Source organism: Anomalospiza imberbis, chromosome 16 (assembly GCF_031753505.1).
Source record: "Anomalospiza imberbis isolate Cuckoo-Finch-1a 21T00152 chromosome 16, ASM3175350v1, whole genome shotgun sequence".
NCBI lineage: Eukaryota > Metazoa > Chordata > Aves > Passeriformes > Viduidae > Anomalospiza > Anomalospiza imberbis.
Window position 1 is genome coordinate 13,527,254 of NC_089696.1, and position 22,319 is coordinate 13,549,572.

Here is a 22,319-nt window from a genome sequence, read left to right on the forward strand (position 1 = left end):
TTTCTCTCCAGGCTGAGCTTCAGCCCCTTGACCCCACCAGGGGGGATTTGAGCACCTGTGGGTGCAGCCCCTGAGGGCATCTTGGCACCAGTCCCCTGCAACAGCATCCTGCCATGTCCACGTCCCCCCGAACGCTGTGACAAGCTGGGGAGATGGCAAACACAAAAACACGAGCTGTCACCTCCTCCTCGCCCCCCACCCACAGTGGCTTGGTCAGAGTCTGCTTGTCCCCGTTCCTGACATCCCCCTGCTGCACTCCGACTCATTTCCAAGACTTTCCACCCCTCTTATGTCCTTTTTGGGATGCACCGTGCTCCATCTCAAGGTGAGGATGGGACAGCTCTGTGTGGTGTTGGGTCCTGCCAGAGGTGGGGATCACCATCCCAGCCATGCCCAGACCAGCTTTTTGGGATGCTGCAGATGCAGAGAGCAGCTGTGCCCTGGGAATGCAAACACTGAATGCCTGAACCTGCCCTGAGGTCCCTTCCTCTGCCCACCAAAGGGACCCTGAAGTCCCTTCCTCTGCCCACCAAACCCTTCAGCAGCCCTGGGCGAGGCCCTGAGCAGAGGCAGCATCAGACACAGCACCTGGGCTGCAGTGGGGAGCGTGGATCCAGGCATGGCCGGGTGAGAAATCAGAGCAGAAAGGAGCTGCTGTCAACGCTGACTCACCTGCTCCGCCCGGCGCTGCCGAGAGCCTGGGCCGGGTTATTTTGGAGCTGCGTGGGAGACGCTGCTAACACACTTTCTTCTTCCCTGCAAACCCCTCTCTGCTGACTCTGCGCTGCAGCAGGGAATTAAAGGTGGGGACAGGCAACAGGGCTGGCACTGGAATCTTCCTCTGGGCCTCCTGCTTGGGGTCTCATGGCTACAAAAGCCCTCAGGGCACTCTCTTGCTCTGCTTGCAAACTAGGCAAATTTTATTTTTCCCTGTTTGTTTTGTTTTGTTTTTTTAAAGCTGGAAAGCATTCCCTGGTAATGGATTATTTTGTCCCACAGAATGCCCTGTGTCTCTCGTGTCCTGCTCCTGGGCACTCTCATAGGATTACAAGAGCCTGGTGTCCCAGCAGAGCCCCTGGGGACCAGGCAGGGCACTGGGTCCAGGACAAAGAGCATCATCCCCACCACAGAGGTTAATCACTGCTACACAAAAGGTCTTTTAAGCTTTCTTAATAAAATTTCTTCTCCTGCTGGATGAACCAACTCCAGCCTTCACGCCACCTCCGCAGGGTCCTTGGGGGAGACAGAGGAAGGAGCAGGTTTTTGCTTTAATTTCTGGTAATGTAAAAACCACACCAGAAAATGAGCTGGGGCGGGAAGAGAGGGATGAATTCCCAGTGCAGACCTGTGTCCGTGTGCACTCATCCGCTTCCTTCCTTCATTTGCCGGTGTCCAACATCCAAACTGCTTGGAGCAAGGAGCTTCAAGCACTTCCATCCCTTTTTGCTCTCTGGATGCAATTAAATTAAGCTAAGGGGATAAATCCAGCTAATAGAGCTGGGCAAGCCACATGACCAGCACCGTGACTGATCCTGATGTCCAGGAAACACGGGAACATGGCTGAGCCCCCATCATAATCCACCACTGTCCCTTGCTTCCTGAGCAAACCCCCTTGGGGCAGCATCCTATGGGAAAACACCCCCGGAGCACGATCTGCCTCCCTGAGCCCCTCTCTCAGGGCTGCTCTTTGTTTCCCCTGGTGCTGCTCCTTTTTTTTTTTAAATACAGCCTAATACAATTTTAATGAGGCCGGGGCGCCTGCCAACTGTCGGGAGGGCCATCAGAGAACCTCTGCTGGGCTGACTGGTGGCATATGGCGGTGAGGCTGGGCACCCTGGGGTGTCCCCGTGGCCCCCAGCAGCAGCAAGGGACAATAGGGTACCTGGGGAAATGCAGCCTCCAGCCAGGATTTTGTCTGCCCCTGGGACTTGTTCCCAGCCCTGCTCCAGTGGTTTCTGATCCCTGGGTGGTTTTGGCAGAGCCCTTTATCCCACTGGAGGACAGCTCGATGGCTGCACAAGGTCACCTCATCCTGTCTCATTGTCACAAACTCTGTCCCACGTGGGCTGGAGGTGGCTGGAGGGGAGGTGACCACCAGCACTGCATCCCCAGTCTCTGCTGAGCCCCTCCGTGGGGTGAGTGGGCATCTGCATTGTGGGGGGGCTTCCCAGGCCAGCCTTGGCCATCTCACAGCCACTGCCACCACCAAGTGGGACACCAGCACCCCCAGGATGGGCCTGTGTGTGTCATGGACACTGCACAGTGCTTGGGTGTCCCAGGGAAAGCTGGTGTCCGCTGTGCTGGGGGTGAAAACAAACGAGCAGCCCCCTCACAGTGAGCCCCCAAATTTGCTCCATCAAAGAAGAGCAAGGAGGGCTCAGGCCAGGCTGGAATCCTTGAATCCAGAGGACAGATGTGCTCCAAGGGAGGTGACACCAGCTTTGGACACCCTGTGACACAACAGTGCCCAAGGGTCTGTCTGCTCTGGAGGGCAGGACGGGGCTGGACACAGCTCAAACCATCTCCAGCTGCTGTGCCTGGGGCTGGAGCTGCTGCCTCCACACTGCCCCTTTGCCTGGGGACATCCCTCTCTGCCCTGGCATGTCTCCACTGCCCTCCTGGGGACACAGGGCTGGAACAACGCACTGCACCCTCAGACTCCCCACCAGACACTGCTGTACAGTGCATTTGCTGTCTCTGTCCCCTCTGAGCCCCCGTGCCTGCCCCTGGCACCGTGCATCCCACCCTCCCTGCAGTGTCCGGCTCTGCCTTCCCAATGTCGCAAGCTCGGATGAAAATCCCGGCACTGCTCGCAAAGCAAGCCGGGCTGCCACAAAAAGTGTCCAGGCAAGCATGAAAATCCGAGGGCGTTTCTGTGCCCGAGGCAGGCAGGACAGGGGTCACTCCATGACCAGGGCTCCTTTTCTCCTGGCTTTTCTCTTTTGGAGCCGGGATCTCTTTGACGTCCCAGACCCCCTCCAGGGGACTCACCCGCACTCACTCCGGAAAGCCCTGGTCCTGGAGGCTGTGTGCCAGGACTGGGTGTCCTGCAGGAGCGGTGGTGGGAGGGCTGGGGGGATGACCTCAGAAGCGTTTAGTCACGGTGGCTTGCGAAGACGACGGGAAATGCAATGGGAATGCAGAGGGAAACCCAGCGCCTTTCCTGCCACTCCAGCGCACCGGCACACGTGGAGGCCCTCGGGAGATGAGCTGTGGCTGCTGCACCCCCAAGCCAGGGGGGCACTGGGCACCCTTTGGCACCACAGTGACATGTGGGGACGTTTCAGACTGTGTTTAGGGCTCTCCCACCCGCCAGGAGCAGAGGGTGCAGGCAGGCGGGGTGCAGGCAGGATGCATGCCTGCTCTGGAGGGACAGGATCTGCTGAGCCAGGCAGTGCCATCCATTCACACAGTGCCACCATCCACCAGTGTCACCCATCCATGCCCCAGTGCTGGATGGTGCAGAGAAAACAGGGTGGGTGCTTCTTTCTCTGCATAATTGCTTTTTTTTTTTTTTTTCTCCTTTTTTTTTTTTTGAGGAGAAAAGCTGTTTCTTTTCTGGCCTCATCACCATCTGCCCGTGGCAGCCTGGGAAGGCAGAGCCCAGCAGCTGTGGGTCTGGGCAGCTGCTCAGCCTCAAGCCTGGCAGCCGAGGCTCAGCCTCAAGCCTCGGCCAGGTCTTGATGCAGGAGGGCTTTGAGCCAGAGCAGCAAAAGGGATTTGCTGGGCAAACATGGATCTGCCTCACTGCAGCTTGGGGGGACCTGTTTCCAGCCCAGACAAGAGGCTGTGGGCTTGGCTCTGGTTGGCAATGGTCTGTCTGGACTTGCAGGGCTGGGCAGCAAGGATGAGCACCGAGCAGGTCTGGCCAAGACTTCCAGGAAAACAAACCCCATCCCAACCCCGCAGATTTGCCCTGGGGCAGTTGTGCCAGTGACTCCCGGGCAAGGGCGGGCGGTGCTGGCCTGGGGTGGAGCAGTGGCTCTAACCAGTACAGCCAGTGCAGAACCAGTGGAGCCTGAAGGGCCTTGGGACGTGGGGTGAGATGCCATCCTGCCTGGGTTGGATGAGCCTGGGGGAATTCTTTGTGCCAGCCCTGAGCACACACTGTTGTGCCCTCTCACCCGTGTCCACACTCAGCTCTTCACTTGTCCTGCTTCATCTGGGACAGGCAGTTCAGATCCCTGATCCAGCTGAAAAACACCCCATCTGTCCTTCCCATCCTCCCTCTTCCTCCAGTTTTCTGGTTCCGCACATCCCTCCAGCCAGCTCCCCCCTGTAAGTGCAGAGCTGTGCCTGAGCCAGCTTCAAATCAACCCCTGCAGCTGTGCTCCCACTTATTGGTTTGTGTCCCTGTTACAGACACAAGAAATGTCCCTGTCCCCCAGGTGCAGCGGGCAGCATCCTTGGGCAGCACAGACAACCCTCCCCAGGCTGGATTCTTCCCATCTCCAGGTCAGCCCTGCTGGAAGTGCCACCAGACCATTACATGCACAGCAACACTGCCCACCCACCCCCTGAGAAATGGCCTCAAAATGCTCCCCTGTGCAGGAGTGCCACTGTTTTTCTTCTGGATTTGCTGTGGGAGTTCAGTTCCCCAGGGCCAGGGTGCTCCAGCCTCACTGGTGCCTGGCACAGGGTGCTGGGATGGCTCAGAGATGGCAGGAGGCCACAGCATCCGTCACACTGCTCCCCATCTGCCCCACAGCCTTGTGACGTGGCCAACAGCCCAGGAGGGACAGAGGGGTGCGGGAGGGTCTCACAACGCCTTGGAGTGGGATGAGGATGTGTAATCAAAAGGATTCTTGCAGCGCAGGAGAGAGACTTGCAGTTCAAGTTGGTGTTGTGCAGAGCAAGGGGTGTTCTCATAAAGGGGAGGGTCCTGCAATGCTTAGGGGGTCTTGCAATGTGTAGGACCCTGCAATTCAAGGAGGGGTCTTGTTCTACAGTGCTATGTGTGTTTGGGGTCCTTCAATTTGAGGGGCCCCTTCCTGGAGGGGCCTTGCCATGCTGAACTTGTGCTGGAAGAGGACGTCCTGTAATTCATGGATGCTCCTGGAATGCAGAGAAAGGTCTTGGGTTCTTCCAGTTTATAGGGAGATCTTACATTTCAAGGGGGTTCTTGCTATGTTTGGAGCAGTCTTGCCATGAAGCGAGGACTTGCATTGTGTGGGGCTCCTGAAATGCAGGGAGGGCTCTTGCCATGCAGGGGGGGGGGTGCCCCATAACTCAAGGAGGCTCCTGAAATGCATGGAAGGATCCCGTTAAACACTGGGGGTCCTACAGCGCGGGAGGATCCTGCAGTGCACGGGGGCTTTTGTCACGCGGGGAAGGGTCTCTGCGTGCAGGGGAGTCCCGCAGGAGGGACGTGGGGACGCTGTCCTGCGACTCGAGGGGGCTCTCGCTGCGCCCGGCGGGGTCCTGCCCCGCCCGGGGCCCCGCGGCGGTGCGGGGGGCGGGCGGGGGTCGCGGCGGGGGGCGGCCCCGGCGGGCGGGGGGTGCGGGAGGCGGTGCCGCGGCCGCGGCGCTATAAAGGCGGCGCCGTCGGGGCGGGCGCGGCGGCGGCTCTCGGTGTCGTTCGCTCGGTGTCGTTCGCTCGGTGTCGTTCGGCGGCGGGGCAGGATGACGGCGAACGGGACGGCGGAGCCGGTGCAGATCCAGTTCGGGCTGATCAACTGCAGCAACCGGTACCTGACGGCGGAAGCGTTCGGGTTCAAGGTGAACGCCTCGGCCGCCAGCATGAAGAAGAAGCAGATCTGGACGCTGGAGCAGGACGGGGAGGACTCCAGCGCCGTCCTGCTCAAGAGCCACCTGGGCCGGTACCTGGCGGCCGACAAGGACGGGCGGGTGAGCTGCGACAGCGAGGAGCCGGGCCCCGACTGCCGGTTCCTGGTGCTGGCCCACGGCGACGGGCGGTGGTCGCTGCAGTCCGAGCCCCACCGCCGCTTCTTCGGCGGCACCGAGGACCGCCTCTCCTGCTTCGCCCCCGCCGTCTCTGCCGCCGAGAAGTGGAGCGTCCACCTGGCCATGCACCCCCAGGCCAACCTCTACAGCCTGGCCCGCAAGCGCTACGCGCACCTGGGGCCCCGCCGCGACGAGCTGGCCGTGGACCGCGACGTGCCCTGGGGCGTGGATGCGCTCATCACCCTCCTGTTCGTGGACCAGCGCTACAGCCTGCAGAGCTGCGACCACCGCCTGCTCCGCAGCGACGGCCGCCTGGTCCCCGCCGCCGAGCCCGGCACCGCCTTCACGCTGGAATTCCGCTGCGGAAAGGTGGCCTTTCGAGACGGGGAGGGCCGCTACCTGGCTCCCTCGGGGCCCAGCGGCACGCTCAAGGCGGGCAAGAGCGCCAAGGTGGGCAAAGACGAGCTCTTCGCCCTGGAGCAGAGCTGCCCGCAGGTCGTGCTGCGAGCCGGCAACGATAGGAATGTCTCCACCCGGCAAGGTACGAGGGCATGGGGGCTGCGGGTGGGGGGAACGGGACACCTCGGCTGCCCCGGACTTCCAGGGCTGTAGCCGCCTCGGGGTGCGCTCCTGCATCCCTCGGGAATCGGTTGCCCCGAGCAGCCCCCTGGCTCCCTCCGGCATCTGCATCCATCGGGCATCGCCCGCCCCGAGCAACCCCTTGCATCCCTCCGGCATCACTTCCCCTCCATCACCTCAGAATCGCTACCTCGGTGTGCCCCCCCGCCCGCAGCACTGCCCCCAGCCCCCAACATCCGCTGCCTTCCTCAGCAGCCACCCCACAGAGTGTCCCCTGCATCCCTCTGCCATCGCTTCCGTAGTGGCGTCTTCCCCCTGCTCAAACCCCTTCTCGCACCCTTCCCCTGAAGCCAGCATCTCCCCCGGGCACCCCCTGCACCCCTCAGCATGGCTGCCCGCGGTCCCTCCCCCAAACCCCCATCACGATCCCCCCGCATCCCTCCCACATCCCTTCCCCCTCCCGCATCCCTTCAGCATCGCCTGCCTGGGGGCCCCATCCCTCCGGCACCCCCATTCCCGCACCATCGCCTCTGCAGGGCGCCCGGGGGGAGCAGGGGTGGCGAGGGGCCTGCCTTGGGGTGCAGGGATGGACAGGGAGGGGGGCTGGGAGGGTGTGGATGGAGTCTTCCCTCGCCGTGAAGGAGGCAGGGCTGTATCCCTCGCCTTCCTTCCTTTGGAGCTCATTGTTCGCCCAACAAAGCCTCCACCAATCTCCCCCTCGCCCGAGCACGGCTGAGCCATTTGCCCAGCGGGGCTGGGAGGCTGCGGGTCCCCCTGGGGGCTCTGATTGCCCCCATGGAGTTCCCGTGGGTGGGGGGCTGGGTAGCAGCGTTACATAAAGGGCTTTGCCAAAACTCCCGCATCCTGCGTCCCCCCGCACAGAGGCCGCCATCTCCCCGCACCCGCTGCACCGTCCCCACGATCCCCACGGTGCCACCCGCCTCGGGTGCCACCCGCCTCGGGGATCCGCTCACATTCGGAGCTCCCCGGACGCGTGGCCGCCCGCTGCCCGCGAGTGCCCACCGAGCATCCCAGCCCCGCATTCGGGACTCCGTGCTGGAAGACGGGGGTCCCCGCTGTGGGGTGCCGGGGGTCCCCGCTGTGGGGTGCCGGGGGTCCCCGCTGTGGGGTGCCGTGGGTGCCCCGGGGCTCATCGCCGGCGCGCCAGGTCAGGCCGGCGCACGCCGGGTGTGGGATGGGTGCGAGCATGCAGCAAAGCCTGGAGGAACAGCGGGGATTTTTTTTTTGTGTGTATATGTTGTATTTCAAGGTTGCTGCTTAACCCTGATCCGTGCCTGGGCAGCTCCGTGCGGGGAGCTCCATGCTTTGCTCCTGTCCGAGGGCAAATCTTGCAAAATAACCCATTAAAAATTAATAATAAATCTGCCAATATGGGCAGTGGGGATTGTTTTCCCAGGCACGGGGATTTGGGGAAGAGGAGGAGAGGATGGCGATGGCGGGAGGCTGCCGCAGCGCCGTGGGGGGAAGGGCTGCTGCAGCCCTTTGTCAACAGAGATGGGAAAACCAGATGTGGGGGGAGATGTGAGGGACGGAGCGGTGGTGGTGGGGGACCCCGTGGTGGCGGGAGACCCCATGGAGCGGGTGGGAATGCTGCTGGCCGACCCTCCGGCTTTGTCTGATTCGGAAGGGATGGGGGAGCGGGAAGGGGGGGAACAAATCTCCCCAGCAACAGAGGGCTCTGGGCTGTGCCCGGCCCCTTTCCAAGCAAAATACAGCGGGAAGGGCCGCGCTGGGGCTGCACATCCTCGCTCGAGTCCATTTTGGCTGGAGAAGCCGTTTCCACTCGGTTTATCCTTCCCGATGGCAGTGAAAGGCTGGGAGCCGCCGCTTTCTGGGGCTCATCCTCCTCCCATTGTGGAAGCGCCGTGTCCCAAAGGTTACCAAGAAGGCAGCAGAAACAGCCGTCGGAGGAAGCCGTTCCCAGACAGCCCTTTCCCCCGCCGAGCTGATAAGCTCCGTGCCGCTGGCAGATGCTCCCATGGCCACTGGGGATGGGGGATGCGGGATGCGAGCCGGGAGTGACTGTAGCTCGGCGCAGCCTCGCGGGAAAAAGAAGCTTGTTCCTGTGTGGAGTCAAGGAGGGAGCAGGGATGGCAGTGGCTGTCCCCCACCCTGCCCCATGGGAGGAGCAGGGATGGGTACACGGGGTTCTTCTGTGGTTCCCTTGGCTGGGATCCAGCTTTGGAACAGTGTTGTCCCACCAGTGCCAAGTCAGCTCCTGGCTTGGCGTCTCCTCCCTGTCCCGGGAATGGCCGGTGCCAGCATCCCCTGCACACCGGGGACCACGACACAAACAGCGCTGGGGCAGCAAGGGATGGGTGCCAGCCCTGCCTCTGCTCCGGGGCAGGTGCTGGGGGTATCCCTGGTACCCCTCTCCTGCCTCCAGCCGCAGCAGGACAGGATCCCCGGGTTCCCCGAGAGTTCCCATCTCCCGTTTGCACCTCAAAGCGAGCGGAGCCGGGTGCTGCCAGCCGCGAGCAGCCTCCTCCCCGCTCAATGGCTCCTTTCTAACCCGGCTGCGGCAACAAAGGGCGCTTTGTGGGCGCGAGGGTCCTGGGGGCAGAGCGCTGGCGTCCTCCCCGCTGGTCCCCTGCCAGCCCCCCGCCCGGCCGAGGTGTGCCCCTGCCCCCACCCGCGTGGGGGAGAGGGTGGGCTGGCTCGGGAGTGAGGAATTCCAGGAAACGGGATCTATGGAGGAGGGCGAGCGCGCCTGGACCTGCGGGGTTGACAGTGGGGAGCTCTGCCCTGGGGCCAGGAGCCCTCCCGGCATGGGCTGAGCTGGATTTTCCCCCCTCCAGTTCATCTCTGTGCCACGGCAAGGCAGGAAGATGCGGCTCCAGGGCAGGGGGCAGGCAGGCTTGGATGCGGATTTTCATCTGGAGATGCCAAGTGGCCTGTTGACACTTGGGGGATACCACAAAGCCACAGGAAATCCACAGGGAAGGAGGGGGTGGGTTTTTCAGGAAATCCATGTTTCACCCCTACCCGTGACCCCTTTGCAGAGCTGCACCCTCAGCAGAGGAGCTGCTGGTTCCCCGTGCTCCAGGCTGTTGGATGTAGACAAAAACCTGCTTGGATTTCTGCAGGGCTGCAGTGTAAGCCCAGCTGAAGGGCAGGGAGGGGGCAGGAGCAGTCTCTGAGCACTGTGTGGGTGCAGTGCTGGGTGGAGGTGCCAGAGCCCACAGGGAGCCCAGACCCGACAGCATCCCAGTCCCACCCTGAAACCCTGCCCTGAGGGCCTGGGGGCTCTGCAGGCTGCTGGCCCTGGGTTGTGGAGCAATCCAGGCAGTCTAGGCTGGGTGTTTTCAGCTATAGCCCTGGGGTTTTTGAAAGGAGAGTTGGATGATGGAAAAGGTGCTCCTCTCCATGGAGCTCATCCCGCTGGCCCTCACTAGCACGGCTCACGGGAGACATTCTGTAGGAGGTGAGTGCAGAGGGAAACTTTTCTACCTGCCCGGAACGTCCCCACGCTGCGTCTGCAGTTACCCATGGTGCTCCAACAAATTCTGCTCCTTTAGAGGGAGAAACCCGGCTTTGTAGGAGGTACAGGGAGGTGTGGCCCTGCTCTGGGATGGCCACGGGCCTCCTGCTACATCCACAGTCCTGGCTGGAGAGCAGCGAGGGCTCCAGCGTCAATCCTGCAAACCTGTGAGCCTGGAAACTTTGGCAGCCAAGGACCTGGGGAGCCCTTTCCTGCTCTCTGAGCACCCTAAGCCCAGGGACTCAGCGCTAGGAAGCCCTGGGGTGACAACAAGCCTCAGCCTTCCTAAGCTCTGCATTCTGCCCAAGATCCCTGCTGCACACAGAACCCCAGGACATCCCACGCCAGGAATTTTGGGGTGTGCAGGCGTACCTGCACCCCCCTCCCAAACAGCCGCCGTGTGCTCGTCCCCCTCCTGCCTCCAGCTGTAATTAGCAGCTTCATCAAGGTCAGGAGGAGCAGCAGCGCCAGCTCCAGACTGCAAATTTACCGAGAGCGTTAATTAATCCATGATTGCAGTGGGAGCGGCCGCGGCTCCTTGCCACAGCCCTGGGCTGCCACAGCAGGGGGGTGGCTGTGGGGACAGCCTGCCCTCCCCACGGGGACATCTCTGAGGGACCCACCACGGTCCTGCAGCCCCACAGCAGCCCGTGCTTCCTGCAGTTCCCCCCATCTCTCCGGCTGCAGCCCTTTGTAGCCTTCTCCTGCCCCAGCCGCATTCCTTTGTGCTGAGTCGCTGTAACCCAACCCCACGCTGCTTTTGGGGAGGGGGCGGTGGGAGACCCTCCTGCTGCCGGCTCCTTCCAGGCAGCGGGGGAAAGCCAAAGCTCCCAAAGCTCCGCGCAAGGCGAGTGTGGAAAAGGGGCTGGCAGAGAGGTGGGGGAGGCCGGTGCGTGCACTGTGCTCCATGCCGGGGGGCTCTGGGGAGAGGGAGCAGTGTTTGGAGGCTGCTGGCACTCCCTGTCCTGTCTCCAGCATCCCCCTGGCTCTGCCCAGCCTGGTCCCTGCAGGTCAGTGAGTTCTTCCCAGAAAAGTCAGGGAGGGGAAGCACCACTCCCACTCCTCCCCCACAAACCACAGGGACCCACAGCTCTCACAAGTTTGGGGGGCCCAGGGGTGCTGCCAGCCTCGAGGGATGGGCTGTGTCCCCCAGGGTCACCTCCCCATAGCCCAAGCTTTCTGTGAGCCCCCGCAGAGCCCCTCTCTCTCCGTTTTACAGCTCTGGACTGGGGCTGGAGCTGCCTGACGCTGGGATGCAAAATCAAAACCAAATGTTCCCACAACCGCCGGCTCAGCCCCTGGCAGTGCTGGGAGGCAGCGGCTGTGGGATGGCTCTGGGAGCCGAGGACGTGGCCAGTAGGGCTGGGCTGGTGGCCATCAGCACGCACTGCTCCCTGCCTTGCCCAAATACCCAGGAAGCACCAGAGTGGCTGCGTGTCCATCAGGAGATTCGTGGAATCACAGAATGGTTGGGTTGGGAGGGATCATGGGCAGGGACACCTCCCACTAGACTGGGCTGTTCCAAGGCCCATCCACCCTGACACCAAACACTTCCAGGGACGGGAGCTGCAAAAGGTGCTGGAGGGTGCCTGGTGAGAGAGGGGTGCTGTGAGCAGGTGGAAGCTGTAGGCCAGCTGGGATGTGGGAGATAAGCTTATGGCCAAAAAAGTGAAGCCTTCAAAACCTGATCCCTTTGGGAAAAAAGCCTGGTCCCTTTGGGAAAGGTGGGTGATGGATATGCAAAGCAGAGGCTGCTCCTGGGCGTTGGGATGGGCCTGGTTGGAGACACGGACAGGTGGTGTGGAGCCCCAGGGAGCTGTGTCTGCAGGACAGCTGTGTGCAGCTGGTGGAACCTCCTGGTGGCTTCCCAGAGCAGTAGGGCCACCAAGACTGCAGTCCCTGGAGCCCTTCCAGTGACTGTACAGCACTGGAAATCCCAGCAGCTGAGAAACTGGGATGCATCAAAGAGGTGTGAGGGGCTGTACACGTGGCCAGCCCCCAGGTCCCTCAGCTGCTCCTCATCAGACTTGTGCTCCTTCCCCAGCTCCATTTCCCTTCTCTGGACATGCTCCAGCACCTCCATGTCTATTTTAGTGAGAGGACCAGAACTAGACACAATGTGGACTTGAACCCTTTGCACCCCTTTGTGCAGCAGGGAGGGATGCAGGTGTGTTTGGCTCTGGAAGACTCACCCAGTTTCACTAAACTCCCATTTCACTAAGCTCAGTAGTGGGGCTGAGCTCTGCACCCCAGCTCCCTCCCAAAACCCAGCACAGAGCTTGGCCATTGGCTTGGGCTACAGCTTGTGGCTCACATCCCCAAAGTGTTTTTAGGCTGAAATCCACCAAGCTGGAGAGCTCTGGAGCAGTTTTGGCCCTGCTAGCCCTGACTAAGCAGGTTTGCTCAGGCTCAGAGGATGCACACGTGGCTGGCGGTGGCCCAGGGCTCTGGCTGGTGGCCTCAGGACCTGCTGCATCCACCTCTGCATGGAAATGCTGTCTCTGGCCCCTTGGGCACAGGGATGGGCCATCCTGGTTGCAGAGCTGTGGGACAGGCTGGTGCCGATGATTTTGGAGAGTCAGGGAAAGGCTTGGCTGCCCTAGGGCTTTCCTGAGCCTCCTGTCCCTGCACACCTCAGTGCCCCAGTGGGATGTGGCAATTGTGGATGAAAAACGTTGTCATGGTCCTTAAACACGCCACGAGCTGGGATTCATGGGTGCTGCAGCGGCCTCTGCTAATGGGCTGAGTAACCTGGCTGTCACCTTTGGGAAAAACTGCAGCCCTTTTCCCTATAAAACATCTACGTTGGTCTTTGCTTCATTGTGGTGGAGCTGCTGGGTCAGGAGTGGAATCTCACAGCTACCCACCCCTCGTTTAAGACCTTAGTACCAATAACCAAATGAAAACCTGGATTTGCACCCCAAATGCCAGAGGGGAGGTCCGTGTGAGGGATTTGGGAGCCACCAAAGCTCACCTAGGAAGCAGGAGCCCCTCTCAGTTGGGTTTCCTGGGCTGCCCTCCACCTGGACCTGCTGGAGGGGGGTTGTGGTCCCACCCCCCAACTCCATCTGTCTCTGGTCTGTAGGGATGGACCTTTCGGCCAACCAGGATGAGGAGGGTGACCAGGAGACCTACCAGCTGGAGATCAACAAGGACACCAAGAAATGCGCCTTCCGGACCTACACCGGGAAGTACTGGACCCTCACCTCCAACGGGGGCATCCAGTCCACCGCCTCCACAAAGTGAGTCCCCTGTCCCCGGCAGCTCAGGGCAGTGCCTGGGCTTCAGAGCACCCTCTGCATCTCCCAGGGGAATTCAAGGGGGATTTTCCAGCTTGGGTGCTCATCCCAAACGCTTCCCAGCAGAGGCAGTGCATTTTGGGAAAGCCAGGGATGGGTCGGGACTTGCCGCCCACGATGCTCTGGAAGTCCCTGGGGCCACATAATCTCTCCTGGCTGGCTGGGGCTGTCGAAATGTTTGCCCTGCAGTTCAACCCTGAGAGCCAGGCGGAAACCCCAGAAGTGCCTTTGGCTGCCTGCCTGCCTCCTGCCCCTGGGGCGAGGGCTTCCCAGCGGGATGGCCACCACAACACAGCTCATCCTGCACAAACAGATCGAATCAGGCTCTTCTGATCCAGCCGTGGCCCTTTCCAAGCCAGCAGGGTGGCAGTGGCAGGGTCCCCCTCCATCACACCCCTCTGACTGTCCTCTCTGCCCCACAGGAACGCGAGCTGCTACTTCGACATCGAGTGGTGTGACAAACGCATCACCCTGAAGGCTGCCAACGGCAAGTACGTGACAGCAAAGAAGAATGGGCAGCTGGCAGCCTCCATGGAGACAGCAGGTAAGGCACCCTTGGGGACCCCACACCAGGGCAGCAGGGGATGAAAGAAGTCCCCCCAGAACCAGTCTTTTCTTCCAAGTGATGCTCAGGCAATAAGTTCTCTTAGTGGCAATAAGTTCTCTTTGACGTGGTGGGAGATGGGGTGGGTGAGAAATGGAGGAGGGCACAGCCCTTGCTCCTCACCGCTGCTTGCCAGCTTTGGGGTCTGGCTCCGTGTCCCCCTGGCTGCTCTCACAGCCCCTGTCCCCTCGGCGCAGGCGAGACGGAGCATTTCGTGATGAAGCTGATCAACAGGCCCATCATCGTGCTGCGCGGCGAGCACGGCTTCATCGGCTGCCGCAAGGTCACCGGCACCCTGGACTCCAACCGCTCCTCCTACGACGTCTTCCAGCTGGAGTTCAATGACGGTGCCTACAACATCAAGGGTGAGTCCCCAGGGTAGCTGCAGGCTGGGGGGTGGTGGCCTTTGGGCTCCTTGTGGTGGCTCATGAGGCCACTGTGTCCCCTCTCCTGCAGATACCACGGGGAAGTACTGGATGGTGGGGAACGAGTCGTCCGTCACCAGCAGCAGCGACACCCCCGTGGACTTCTTTTTTGAGTTCTGCGACTATAACAAAGTGGCCATCAAAATCAATGGCAAATACCTGAAGGGCGACCACGCCGGGGTGCTCAAGGCATCGGCCGACACCATCGACGCCTCCACCCTCTGGGAATATTAATGCACTTTAGGGTACCTCCCGTTGCCAACTTCTCTTTCCCTTCCTGTCCTCTTTTCCTTTGGGTTCTGTTTCTCCTCTCTATAACAGGATTTTCAGACTGGCTTGCCCTTCCCTCCTGCCATAGAGTTGGTGCGTTATGTGGGAGGTGGCTCTCCGTAAATCCCTGTAAGAACTGGAAAAGTGGTGGGGCTGCCTGCCTATAGCTTTGTAGAGGGGTCTGTCTCTATCCCCCCGTCCCTGCCTCCCTCCAGGTTTGCTGGGCTTGGAAATGGCCGTATCCCCCTCCTGGCCCTGAGCATCACCTTAGGTAGTTTATGTTCCTCTCCTCAATTAAAAAAAGGGAATAAGATCACCTCTGTGCTCCCTTCTGCCATACCAGCACTGGCACAGCCTCAGACTGTGCTGCCAGTGTCCCCTGGAGCATCTGTCCTGTCCTGTCCCCTGCTCCAGTCAGGGGTGGAGCGATGGTGCTGGGCTCAGCTGGCTCAGCTGGCTGGTCCCAGCAGCTTCTCTCCCCTCCTGGATTGTGGGGCAGGTTCATCCCCAGCTGAGCTGTAAGAGGTGACCTTACAATATCACAGCATCCCTGGGGATGGGGCTGGCGTGTGCCAGCACATCCCTGTGGAAGGGCCAGCAAGCTGCCCCTCCCCAAACACCTGGAAATGATTCTTTAGGGTGATCCCGTGTGGAAAGCCTCAGCCTTTCATCTCATGGAGCCCCGTGCTCCTCCTGTCCCTCCACCCCTCCCTGTGCTTCTGGCTCTGGAGGAGCATCCCAGACCCTGATGGTGGGTCCGGCCTGCCCCGAGGCTGGTCCTGCTGCTGTGCCTGGAGGGGAGGGCATGGGGGGACACAGAGCCAGCCCGTGCCAGGGTGGGGGCTTCATCCAGCCCATCTCCAGTGGGCTTCGGTCCCGGCAGGAGCCGGGCTGGCCGACGTGATCCTGGGGCAGTGGCTGGAAGCATAAACTGCAGATTTTGGTTTACAGAATAGAAAAGTTCCTTAGCAAACTTTGCACAGTGATATTTGCTCAGTACCTTCGATGTTGTTTTTTTTCTCTCTCGTAAAATACTGGAACAGTGAAGCGAATCACTGAACACCTGATGCTGAATTAGGAAGCGCCCGCTCGCGTGGGCACCCCAAGGGGGCAGCTCCTGGTTCCCACCACCTCCAGGGCACCTGGGCTGGGCTCTCATGAATTGCAACCCTACTGGAAAAGGAAAAAAGAGAAAAAAAGACCAAAACAGTATTTTTGTTAGTCTCTATTTATATATGCTCTCCATGGCACTGTGTGACCAGCTGTTGTCTGTACTAGGTCTGCATTAGAGTTTAACGCTGTCTGTAACGGGTGATGCTGTGTGTTCCTTAGGGTGTTGAAAGGCACTTTATCCTTTGGGGCCTTCCCAGGGCCGGTATCTGCTCCCTACAAACACACCAAGGAGCCTTTTCCCGCGTGGGCCCCCTCTGGAGAGGGGGAGTGCTGGTCCCACCCCACGCCAAGTGTGCTCTCGGCATCGCTGCCGTGCCAAACCAGGGCCGGTCCCTACTGCCGGAGGCCAGGCAGGGGCTCGTCAGCCTTAAAGCCATGAGGAGGGACTCCCCTCCACAGGAGCTTGGTGCTAAATTCAGCTGGGAGAGCGAGTGGCTGTCCCCAGGCGGGGGCACATCTCTGGGCTGGGGTCCCTCGCGGGCATAGGGGATCCCGGCTGGGGCTCTAGCTCAGCTCCGCGCTCGCATTCGGGGCTGCCCGCGCCCCCCGGCACCACGTGTCCCCACAGGGAGCACGCTGCCCCTCGAAGGACCGAGTGTCTTGAAGCCCTGTGTGACCCTGTGACTTGACACACACTCTCGCTGGCCTTCTCCCCCTCCCCGTGTCTCCTCCTCCCCATCCCGTCACGCTCCCACCCGTGTAATTCCTGCTCCGGCTTCTCCCGTGTGACACTAGGTCAAACATCTCTCCTGTTTCCTCTTATCGGGTGTCGTGACTCTCTGAAAACATCTCACTCTGAAAAATTTAAGTTTTGGGTTTGTTTGTTTTTTTATTATTATTATTTTTTTGTAAGTGCCATTTGTATAACTTAAAAAAGCTTCAAATGGAGAAAGATGAATTAAAAAATAAAATCTGCATTCGGATTCAACCTGGTGTGTGGTCTGTTGGGGCTGCAATGGCCTTTTAATGAGGCAAGAGCCTGACCGTGGAGATCTGGGGTGGTGGAGCCTTTGTCTGACAGAAGCTGAGCTGGTTCTAGAGGAGTTGGTGGGAAGGAAAGAGAGACTAAGAGGCTCCAAAGAGGTGTAAAGTCAAAGCCAGCTGGAGGCCGGGTCACCTCTGGAGATGCTCAGAGCAGCCTGAAGCCACTGAGCCCAGGGGCATCTGGGGATGGGTGACCCACGGATGGGTCAGGACCAGCTGATCTGCAAACCAGCTCTGCTGCCCTCACAGCCAGGAGCAAAGCTGTGCCCCCACAGCTTTTTCTATTGATTCAGGCGTTTCACCTCCATAGGATGGCCCAGATGGGAGGGAAGAGCACTGGGATGGGGGGTTTGGGTGCGTGGTTGGGTGGGGTCAGCAATCAGCCTCCTTTACTCAGGGATGCGGAGAAGGGCAAAGAGGGAAGGGAAGCCCAGCCCAGCCCACGTCCTGCCAAGATGTGCCCCCAGCCCTCCCAAGACAACTGAAAGCAGCCCTGAAACTCAACCAACAGCACCTCCAGCACCTGCACCAAGAGCAGCCAGAGCTTCCCTGCCCACCACAGCCTGGCTGGGCAGCCACAGGCTCCTGCCTGCCTTGGAAAATGTAAAGCTGGTTGGAAAAAGCAAAGTTTGGGATGGGAGGCTGCCCAGCTCCCCCCAGGCACAGTCCCAGGGGGACAGGGGGATGGCGTTGCCTAGAGGGACCTTCACCATCAGACTGGGCGGGGGGTGAGCCCTGCAAGGGCCAAAGGAAGGAAGGAAGGATGGATGTGCAGTCCTGACCATAAACAGGGAGAAATCAGGCCAGTGCAGGAAATGCTGAGTAGCTCTGATGGCCACGCTCGGCCTCACTGTGACATCTGTGTGTGCACAAACCTGGCTGTGACCCCAGACTGTGACACCCAGAAAGGGGAGCAGGCAGCTCTGCCAGTGGGTGCCCACCCAGGGCAGGGGCTCTGGAGCTGCAGGAAGGACTCTCCCCCTTCCCCTCTCCCCAGCTGCCAGCACACATTTCCTTTTTTCCCCTCAAGGCTGGATTCTGCATTTACCATCATTCACCACCACTCCAGCAAGAGGGGAAATCCCCTCAGCCTTCCCCCCATCCTGGTTTCCATTTAAAGGAGCGACTGGAAACCATTTTCTATCCCATCCAGTTTCTCCTTGGGAGCACATGGAAGAGGTTAAGCTGTTCCAGGAGGGTCATTTGCAACCTGGGGAGCTTCTACTGGCACAGGCTGGGATCTGGCCCCACTCCCTGGCATTGTCCCAGCACCAGGCTGGCACAGGCAGGATGGGAGGACAAGGTCATGGCTGTAGGAAAAGCACACAGGTGAAAGCCAGAGTGCACAAATTTATTTACAAAAATTCAAATTACAATATAATACAAGAACTTTTTACACACAGAATATTAGAACTGTTTACTACCAGAATGTAAAGAAAAATATTTTTTGGCCTTTTTTCTCCTTTTTTTTTTTAATAAACCACCTATTTATTTTCAGCTATTGTTATACAAAGTTGCAGAACATGCACATCTTTACAGTTTTTTTTTCTTTTAATACAACGTTTTGCTAAGTGCAAATACTAATTTTCTCCTCCACCTTTAAGGCAAGTAAATGGGACACTGCAATTAGCTGTAAGAAGTACCTGTTATGGGATCAGCCTGGGCACAGCAACCTCCTCGTTGCCTTCAAAACCTTTAAACAAGTGTTTCCAAAGACTGTGGGGCGGGAGGGAGGAGGGAAACTGGGATGCAAGAGTTAAAGACCAGGTCAAGTTTTGGGCTTTTTCTCTGTTTTTTTTTTTTTTTTTTAAATAAATCAACACAGATTCAGAAACAGCTTGAGATCTCCTGGGTTAGAGGGGACGAGCAGCCATTGCTTGGGCTGCAAGTTTTTGGTGCAATGGGTATTTCCTCAGGGAAAGGAGCAGTGTTGGGTGTGCTGGGCATGGTGTACCTGCACGTCACAGACCAGGCACTGATTTATCCTCTCTTGGACACAAATAAGCCCTTGGCTTTGGCAGGGGACCCAGGGAACCCTCCCTTCCCTCTGTATCCTCCAGGCCCCTCCAGGACCGTGACAGCTGTGCCAGGGCAGCAGCGACCCCAGCCTCCCTGTGCCACCTCTGCTGACACTTCTCCAGCCCCTCTGCTCCACATCCACACTTCCCTCTGCCAAGGCTCACTTCTCCATGCCCACACATCCCTGCACATGCACCAGAAGATGGGACTGGATCACCATTTTTTGCTGGATGACCATCCTATTTCCTTCTTAGTCTGGGCCACTGGTTCAGCAGCTGAGCTGTGCCTCTCCTCCACTGCCTGATGCTTCCTGCACCCACCAGGAAGGACAAATGCCTTGGAGAGCCTGGAGGGCTCTTCCAAACCAGCCCTTGAGCCCATAAAACCTCAGCTATGAAACAAACAGGATTCCCTTTCCATGAGGGAAGCCACCACTGCTTCTTCTGACCTGGGTCTGTTTTCTCAGCAGCTGCTGTGACAAAGCCCTCCCTCCCCAAATCCAACAGGATTCCTGCTCCTGGCTGCTGTAGGAATCTGTGCAAGGCAGGATTTAAACCTGGTCAAAGCCCAGATGAGCAGCAAGTGATAAAGCTCCGGCAGCCCCTAGACCCCTGCCAGGAATGAACTAATTCCAAATAGAAAATTCCAGCAGCAGGGGAACAGCAGTTGGTTGTTGGTGCTAGAGAGGCCACGGCACGGAGGAGCCACAGCTCCACAGGGAATGTTTGACCCACAGGCAACGGGAAAAACACTCAGCCCCAAAAGGCATCGAAGTCCTCCAGTCTGGGAGACCTTCCTGGGGAGAACAGTCCCCACATGCTGTCCCAGGCCCCTGTCCAGGAGCATCCCAGTGACACCCCGTGCCCAGTGCCCCCTGCACACCCGAGGGGATCCGGGGTCCCGGAGTGTTGCACGTGGGGCTTTGGCAGAAGCTGTGAGGTGGAGACAGGGAATTTTACCTGAAAAAACAAATAAACCCACAAAACACCTGGATGCTGAAATACAGGGGGGAATGACAGGAGGGGAAATGCACCCAGACAGTTCCCAGCAGGACAGAACAGGATGAAGGCCAGAACAAAATATTTGGAGAACAACAGCACAACTGGGCTGCTAAAAGCCAGCCCAACATTCCTGGAAGAGGGTTTTTTCCACTCCAACCATTTTCTTTTCTAGATGGGGCCTGTACCAGACAGCACAGCCAAGGGATGTGGAGAAAGGGCTTCGTGCCACCCTCCTCCCACAGCCCAACACTGCACCCCCCACTTCCCACAAGGAAGTTTTGCTTTTCCCTCACTTTCTAAGCCCAGCAATACTCAGGTTTAACTTTTAACACACTTTTCCAAAGGCAATTAAGCTGACACATACATTTTCATGAGTTATTTGGTGCTGTGGAAGCAGCCAGCTTCCTGCAGCATGAGGCTCCAGCTGCCCATTGGGTTGTGAGGGTTTGGGTATGGGGGGCTCCCAGCTCATGGCAGCTACAGGGAACATTCCCAATTTTCCTACCACAGGACACATCACTGCCTACACATCTGGCTGGGTGTCTCCCAGGCAGTTTTTGCAATAAAGGGCACAGCTTTGGCTCCAGGTGGCTCCACAGCTGCCTGAGCACTGCTGCCAGAAGCTGGGGAGGTTTGGGACGCAGATGAAAACAGCAAAGGCCACGTTTCAGAAGCTGAGGGGCACACACTTTTGGAGGGAAAAACTGAGCCCTTCAAAGGGGGCAAGTTTAGTCCAGCCAAAGATTTGGGTGCCCAAATCTCCTGCCACTTCCTAACACCCCCAAATAGAACATGGCTGTGGGCTTCCTACCAAGACCTGAGCAATGGGACAGCTGCTGCAGCCCCTCGCTCTACTTGGAGAATGAGGAACACTAAAAATGCTGCAATAACTTGCTTTTGAACAATTTATTTCTGCTGGGAGGTGCCAGCAGGATACAGGGATGCTGCAGAACACAAAAACCCCAGCCCTGAGCCTCACCACAGGCAGGAGGCTGGGGCAGCTGCCTCCTGTCACCTCACTCCTGAAGGTCTTGCGCTTACTTGGATGCCAAGGGTCTCCTCCCTTCCTCCAAGACTCACTTTGCTGCTCTGGCCAGCAGGAAGGCAGGATTTTTGGAAACTCCCCAAGGAACAGCTGTATCCCTGTGTTCTACAAAGTCTCACTTTTCCTCCCAACTGCTGCCTGAACAGGCTTTGTCAAAACAAAACATCTGGATGCCCAGCTCAGGGGGGAATTCCACCCCTGGGAAATGTAGCACCAAACCCTGTTGCAGCACAGGTTGAAATGTTGGATTGCAAAGGTTTGGAGAAGCCCTCGAGAGGGTGCAGGGCAGGGACACAGAGTCCCCTGGCTGCTGCCTAAACCCCAGAGGGGCTGGAGTGGGGAGGGGGTGACATTCTGGGGTGGCTTTTGCCCTGCGGTGACTCTGCCGAGTGCTGTGGGGGGCAGGTCAGAACCGGTGCCGGGGCTGAGGGCCAAAGTGCATAGGCAGGTTGTGCTCCAGCTGCACGTTGATCTGGGGAAAGTCAAAGTTCACCCTCATGTTGGGCAGGGGGGGCACGTAGGGAGCGGGGATGGGGCCGATGTTGAGAGGGATGTTGTTGTACATGGGGCGCACGGGGGGCAGGGGGAACGGGGGGTGCACGAAGGGGTACGGGGGCATCCGGGGCTGGTGGAAGTTCTGAGGAACCGGCCTGGGGATGACTTCGATCCTCTGGATTTTCTCCACGGGCTTCTCCACGGGAGGGCCGATGCGCTTGAAGCTGTTCTCTGCACGGGGAGGAGAGCAGTCACCCCACAAACGAGCTCAGTCCATGGGCTGACATTTGCCATCAGCACCTCCCATTCCAAGCACATTCCACAGCATCACTGCTGGCCCCCTGCTCCATGAGCCCTCCAGCCTGGCTCCTTTCACCAACACCACCCCACAAAGGGGGAACATTTCCTTCTGTGGGATGTGGGGCAGCCCCTGTGCCCCCCACGACACAGCTCGGAGGTTTTGCTGCCCCTCAGCTACTTTGCCAAGCAGAGACATCCACGACACCCGTGCCACATGAGAGCTGGACACAAATCTTGTGCTTGCTCACTATCCCAGCAAAAGTCTGCAGGCAACAGCACTTTATAAACAGACCAGCTCCCAGGAGGAACAGAACCCAGTGCAGGTCCAGAGACCCATCAGTAGCTGGGAACCCTGTGCTGTCCCATCATCCAGCCTCAGTCTGATCCCAACAGTGACTTACCCCCATTCTTCTTCCTTTGCTCCTCTTCAGCCTCCTTCTGAATCTCATGAATTATCTTCTCATCATCTTCCTAGAAATCAAGGAATACCAAGAATTAGTGGGATAATTCCTGCTGCAGCAGCTTTCTGCTCTCTCAGTGCTGCTTTTCTTTTCAGCACGTTTTTACAGGGAAAACCAAGAGAGACTAATTTGGCTGAATTGTCCTTGTTTGGGGCTGGCCTAGATTTACCCAAAAGCAAAGCTGTGATGGGGGAACTGCAGCAGCACAAATAACCTGCACGCTGTGGAGTATGACCGAGATGCTTGGATCAGCTTTCC

The 22,319-nt window shown here is 58.9% G+C and overlaps 2 protein-coding genes across 2 annotated transcripts in view; one reads left to right on the forward strand and one right to left on the reverse strand.

Annotated features, from left to right (window-relative positions):
* Positions 1-5,554: 5,554 nt before the first annotated feature.
* On the forward strand, positions 5,555-15,607 carry FSCN1 (fascin actin-bundling protein 1). Its single transcript, XM_068207158.1, has 5 exons — positions 5,555-6,445; positions 13,071-13,227; positions 13,707-13,828; positions 14,086-14,253; positions 14,345-15,607. The coding sequence occupies exons 1-5, from the start codon at positions 5,623-5,625 to the stop codon at positions 14,545-14,547; spliced, it is 1,473 nt and encodes a 490-aa protein (XP_068063259.1). The 5' UTR covers positions 5,555-5,622; the 3' UTR covers positions 14,548-15,607.
* A 2,465-nt stretch (positions 15,608-18,072) lies between these two features.
* The window catches only part of RNF216 (ring finger protein 216), a 76,378-nt gene continuing 72,131 nt past the window's right edge, over positions 18,073-22,319 (reverse strand). Inside the window, exons 17-18 of the mRNA XM_068207159.1 lie at positions 22,002-22,071; positions 18,073-21,531 (exon numbers count right to left, since the gene is read on the reverse strand). Of these exons, the coding sequence (XP_068063260.1) occupies positions 21,212-21,531; positions 22,002-22,071 (390 nt within the window). The 3' untranslated portion in view covers positions 18,073-21,211. The remainder of the gene's footprint in view (positions 21,532-22,001; positions 22,072-22,319) is intronic.

Excerpts from the sequence above, each read along its gene's own strand:
- FSCN1 (XM_068207158.1), top strand. The coding sequence starts at position 5,623 with ATGACGGCGAACGGGACGGCGGAGCCGGTGCAGATCCAGTTCGGGCTG. Across the intron at positions 13,228-13,706 it reads CAGTCCACCGCCTCCACAAA|GAACGCGAGCTGCTACTTCG; the intron begins GTGAGTCCCCTG and ends TCTGCCCCACAG. Across the intron at positions 13,829-14,085 it reads AGCCTCCATGGAGACAGCAG|GCGAGACGGAGCATTTCGTG; the intron begins GTAAGGCACCCT and ends CCCTCGGCGCAG.